We start from the raw sequence: 5726 nt of genomic DNA on the forward strand, positions 1-5726 counted from the left end.
ATGTTTTGGTCAATTTCAATACATTTAAGAAAATTCATTGACCTTAGTAGATTTTTTTTAACAAGGGAATATTGGGATTTAAGAAGTGAAAAGGGGAAGAGAGATTTGAATTCAATACTTTTAATTTTTAAAATCTCAACCTTAACTATTAAATCAAAATTTCCTCGACAACCTTGTTACAAGTTAAATAATGTTCTTCAATTGATTAGCCGTTTGATCCTAATGTAAGAACATTAGAAATGGGGTTGTTTCATTTTTTGTGCTTAATTGAAAGCATATACAAACTTTTTTTTTTATCAATAATTGTTTTTAGTTCTAGATATATAACCGTTGTAAAAGTTTAATAATCATCTCAAGCAATCCTATATTCCTATTCATATTTTCTTCAACAATGCATCATTCAACAAATTTTATCACATTATAAGCCATCGATGTATAAAAGAATTTTCTTTTTTCTTTTTAATTTGGCATTTTACTTTGAGCATTTTTTCTTGACTAGCAATATGTGTAATAATGTAAGTATCACCAAACCCTTTTTGTTAAATTACTTCACATTATAACGTCTATTGCACGTGCTCACAATTGTTTATAAACAAAATTACGAGTTTCCATCATATTAATAAACTCTCACCTTCTCCCATTGCATGAGTGATCAACTTGTTTATCAATAGTAATTAGTACTCTGTTTGATTTTTCTTCATTCGATTTTTTTAATTGTCTCTATTGTAAATATAAGCTCAAATTTTCTCCCAAAAAAGGGAATTAAGGGGAGACACGTAAAGCGTGGCATCAGTAACGGGTCTTTACGAGAAAAGCGTACAGCTTTTCACGCTTTTCACTCCATAAACCCTACTGACCTTCAAACGGCCTGCGCAAAACCCCTCTCCACTTTCTCTCCAATTCAACGGCAATGGCAAATCGACGTTGTATTCAAACCCTAATTAGCCGTTGTTTTTGCATATCTCATTCTCCAAACCCATCTCCCCATCCCATTCTCAAAACCCTAACTATAGCCCCTCATTTTCTCCTACAAACTGAATATTCCACCGTGCAATCCCTAACCCCGACGGATCCCGGCAAAATTTGTTCTGCGTTTCCGTCATTTTCGCGGCATCTCTGCTCCGATAATCGGACTAGTATGGGCAGCATTGATAATGATGGAGACGAAGAAGAAGAAGAAGAAGAAGATGATGATGATGAAAGTGAGGATGAAGAGAGAGTACATTTGAGTGGGAAATCAGATGAACAAAAAGCTGAAGAGGCCGTGGAAATTGGGTATAAAGTTATTGGCCTGCTTGAGGAGTCTGACCGGGTTTTTAAACCCTATGAGCCGGTTTTTGCAGTTGTTCAGGTAAAATCTTGATCATTGTAATGGTTTTTTTAGTTAATGAATTTTCATTGTGGAATGTGCATTTGGAGCAATTATAATGTTCGTCTTTTGGGGTTGTATTTGGTTTGATGGTGATTGCCAGGAAGAGGTGATTCTTGTACGTTTTATAGTTTCTGCTAATGAATTTTCGTCATAGAATGTGCATTTGAAGTAATTCAAATGTGCATTTTTTTATTGGAATAACTAGTGAAAAATTCCTTCTTTATTGTAAATATGATATAGACGGCTTACCCAAAAATAAATAAATAAATAAATTGATATAGACAGTGCAATTTTGAGTTCAAATACCATAAAGGGTATTTGTACTGATTTCAAAGTTATTGTGTTGGTACACAGGGAAAATGTACTTTGGTGTACAACAATATTATAGCATACATGATACAGCTGTCCTTTTGAATATATAACTCAACATTGGGCTCCTAAGAGTGCTCACTTTCCGCAAATTTTTGCTGTGGAATTTTCACTGTTTGAATGTTCTGAATGTAGCAAATGGGTAAATTTTCACTGGGAAAAGAAAAGTGGATTGCTCGAGGTATTGTTATTATGCTAAATATGAGTGTAGAAATATATGTGATAACGATCATGTGGTTCTGTGTAGGTTGGTTCACATCAGTTTAAGGTGAGCAATGGAGATAGCATATTTGTAGAGAAGTTGAAGTATTGTGATGTGAATGACAAGGTGAGTGGTTTTTGTTTTTTGTTTCTTATACAAATTGGATAAATATACTGTGTTAACTTTTCAATAGTTTTCTGTACTGAATGACCTGACTGAGTGCTAAATTTGTATAATGCAGATTGCACCAAACTGCTTTGTATTATTAACGTTCTAGTAAAAATTATTTTTTGTTATCTTTATAAAGTGGTTGACACCTTGACGGTGCATCTTGTTATGCATTTCAATGCCTTGTCATTAAGTTTTAGTGTGTATCCTAAAAGTGAAGCTTTCAAGAGAAGGCTGTGCTTTGTGTGGAGTATTGATTTTGGAAGTATTCGGCCCTACTTTTCATTGTTTAACAGTTGTTTCTTTTCTTTCCTGGTAATAAACCAAATCAAAATGAAAAAACGAGCTGCTGATTGGCATAAGTTGGAGGAATTTATCATATGATGGGCTTAGTTGATGTTTAATATGCTAAAAGTTCAAGCTTTCCCAGTAGTGTGAGAAAATAATTTGCTGATTGTTGTGTGCCAAGGGTTAAAGACTGATTTGCTTCCTTTTAGTTATCATGGTTGTGTGTTGGATCACTTATGTAGGAATACAGATGTTTCCGCTGATACTCATTGTGCCAGGCTGCTGTGTACTTCACTGTCTACTGTTCATTGATGAATGTCGATGCATATGTTACCAATGGTTTTCAGACTTTGCATATTAACTGAAGTAATTATGAAGGAAGGTCTTGTTTTTTTCTTGAAGGCTTATTTTCTGCCTAAAACATGTAGCATACATTTTCTTGGAAAAATCTCATTTCCTTGTGTGTTTGTTTTGTTAAGTGCCATATGAGAGACTGTAGAGATAAAAAATTTTGTTCTTCATGTATTCTTTTGTACTGGGTAATGAAAGTGTCTTAAGCAATGAAGTTTCTATGGCTTTCCTTTTACTACATCCTTTCCTACCATATAAGCGGCATAATGGTGAAGCTGCTTTCCACTCCATTTTCCATGGTTATCAAACTTTTTCCAATCATAAGAGCTGCTTTGCAAGCTTTTGGCACTGAACTCTTTGTTCTTTGTTTGACTAGTTAGTCTTAGGACTTAAATGCGAATTCCCTTGAGCCATTTGTTTGAATATACCTATCATGCACATAGATAATGGTGGAGTGATGCTATTATGCAACGGAGTGATGAATTAAAAAATTTCTTATTATCTTTTGTTTAGTTTCCTTTTGTTTTCTTCTGTGACCGTTGAACTTTTGATAATTCTGCTTTCTGACATTACCAAAACAACAACTCTGGCTTGAATATTTATAAACATATGCTCCTGCAGTTAATCTTAAACCGGGTTCTCATGCTGGGGTCTACGGCCCAGACAATTATTGGTCGTCCAGTGTTGCCTGATGCAGCTGTTCATGCTGTTGTTGAGGAGCATGTAAGATACAGAATCTATCACTTTGATCTTTTGATTTCAACTAAAACAGATCTGTGTTTTGACCTTGCATGTGTGGCTATTGAACAGAACAATTGCCTTTTCCCTCATCTGCATTAATTTTGAAGTTCTAGGGCGTTTATAAAATTGCCTTTTCCCTCATCTGCATTTATAAAATTGCAGCAACCAGCCCAATGAACTTTTATCTAGGGCAACACCTTTTTCTCTTGGCACATTGAACTCAATTCACAATTACCACTTTCCATTTTACCACATGGCGTGCTATATATGTTGGATGTTGGAAAGAAAATTGGAGATTAACTAAGACTGTGGCACTGTAGCATTTTGTGGCTTTCTAATTGTAGTTAGTTCTGCAGGGTAGCTTATTAATGATGGAAGGGCTAGTTGGCATGTATCTTGTACAGTTGTGGGCGAATAGGATGAATGTGTGTGTGGCATAAAGTTTTATTCTATTGTAATAATTTTGTCTATGATTTATGGGTATATTATTGATGAGAGAAAAACTAGTTTTTCTCCTCAAAGTTGAAATGCATCATCGTTTCTAATGGTGTATTACTGAGCTAACTCGAGTTTCTTGCAATGGAGTGATGATCAATAATGTCAACAATTTTCTCTGTTTACACAATATTAACATCCAATTCAAGCTTGAAGATTTGAGCTGACATGAGAAGAGTCGTGCTAGGTTAGCATGGACTTATTGAGTACTTGGTGAGAGGTTAAATGGAGGATGGATCACTTTCTTCTTTGAGGAAGGATTTACATGTTTGGAAACTTTACCAATTAAACTGAGATAGTGGCATTCTTATCTTGGGGGGAAGAGAGAGAGAGAGAGAGAGAGAGAGCTTGTAATAGACTCTTAAGTCTTATCTCCAAATTAAAGTTCCAATTAGAAAATAATGCATTTTGGTAGTCAAGGGCAAAGTTATTTTCTTTCTCCTGCTGGCTAATCATCTACATATCTTTTAGTAGATCAGCACCTGTTTCCTTTTAGTAGATCATCACCTGTTTTCCGGATTTTCAGGACATTTGTGCATTCTGTTAAAATGACATCAGTTTACATCTTTCCTTGTCACCAATAAGCTGCAGTAAACGTGTTCACGCTATCTAAAACTTGGTTACTTCACCAGTTTAATTTTGCACGTCGCCCTGGCTTTGCTTTTCGTTTATGGGGCCGCACTTTTCATTATACTGTTAGTCAGGTGTTATGCCTGTGCCTGCATTTTGTTGTTTAGCTGAAGTTAAAACAATTCATTATATGAATTATTCTTCATTAGCTCTCTTTCTCAGTTGCCCATTGTAATTCTTTTACTTAAATGCTTCCTGTCAGGCATTAGATGCAAAAGTCATCATATTCAAGAAAAAGAGGAGGAAGAACTATAGAAGAACCAAAGGGCATCGGCAGGTAAGTTAACAATTAGAGGTTAAGTATAATTTCTGAATTTCCTGTACCTTGTCATTTTCCCATGCGTTTTGTTTATGTCTACCCTAAGCTATTGATGTGACTTCTCTTCTGTATTTTGGAGAGGGAGTGATTGGAAGGTTTTGACCTTTGCATATTTTTCTCGCTTAGGAACTAACAAAGTTGAGGATAACTGATATACAAGGAATTGCGAAGCCTGAACCTATACCATCTATGAAGACTGAAAAGAGAGCTACCAAGAAGGTGGAAAAGACAGCAGTTTCTGCTTAGAGAGGAGGGAGTTGCAGCATAGCACGGGCAGCATGGAGTCCTTGTTCTTTTTCACCTTCCTCTTTTTGTTGTTGCCCTAGCCTTTTACCTGTTCCCTCCAAGGAATTCGCATTCCTTGGATTCCTAAACCATCCACCCTAAAGTCGAATTTCTTTTTGGGTAGTGTACATCTTGGCAGTGATGAATACCATTTTTGTAGGCTTGATATGTTAGCTGACAGGTATTTGTATCAATAATAATCAAATATGCATTTTATCTCATTGATGATAAATATTTGGACCATATATCATCAGTAATTCTTTAATTCCTCGCCTTTTTATTGTTCAAATTGTCAGTTGCTGTTCTCTGATACTTGGATTAGCGTCCTCCCCTGTTGACTGAGGACGTTCTAGGCTTGAGGTTTTAGAAGGATCTATCTTGATCAAGTTATAAATACAGAGATGAAACAATCTCGATCCCTCTAATCTCTGAGATTGCGAACAATCTTGATATTATCTGAACTCACAAGCTAACGGATTAGGGAACCAAGATGTATTGGTAGAATG

The 5726-nt window shown here is 35.6% G+C and overlaps 1 protein-coding gene across 1 annotated transcript; it reads left to right on the forward strand.

Annotated features, from left to right (window-relative positions):
- The first annotated feature begins 855 nt into the window (after positions 1-855).
- Positions 856-5463, forward strand: LOC113762255 (50S ribosomal protein L21, mitochondrial). Its single transcript, XM_027305627.1, has 5 exons — positions 856-1351; positions 1989-2069; positions 3372-3473; positions 4819-4893; positions 5062-5463. The coding sequence occupies exons 1-5, from the start codon at positions 911-913 to the stop codon at positions 5179-5181; spliced, it is 819 nt and encodes a 272-aa protein (XP_027161428.1). The 5' UTR covers positions 856-910; the 3' UTR covers positions 5182-5463.
- Positions 5464-5726: the final 263 nt, after the last annotated feature.

This window comes from Coffea eugenioides, chromosome 2, assembly GCF_003713205.1.
Source record: "Coffea eugenioides isolate CCC68of chromosome 2, Ceug_1.0, whole genome shotgun sequence".
Lineage (NCBI taxonomy): Eukaryota > Viridiplantae > Streptophyta > Magnoliopsida > Gentianales > Rubiaceae > Coffea > Coffea eugenioides.

What these genes read in the sequence shown, in the direction of transcription:
- LOC113762255 (XM_027305627.1), top strand. Translation starts at nt 911, where the DNA reads ATGGCAAATCGACGTTGTATTCAAACCCTAATTAGCCGTTGTTTTTGC. An exon ending in CGGTTTTTGCAGTTGTTCAG is followed by an intron (nt 1,352 to 1,988) that starts GTAAAATCTTGA and finishes GGTTCTGTGTAG; the next exon opens with GTTGGTTCACATCAGTTTAA. An exon ending in ATGCTGTTGTTGAGGAGCAT is followed by an intron (nt 3,474 to 4,818) that starts GTAAGATACAGA and finishes GCTTCCTGTCAG; the next exon opens with GCATTAGATGCAAAAGTCAT.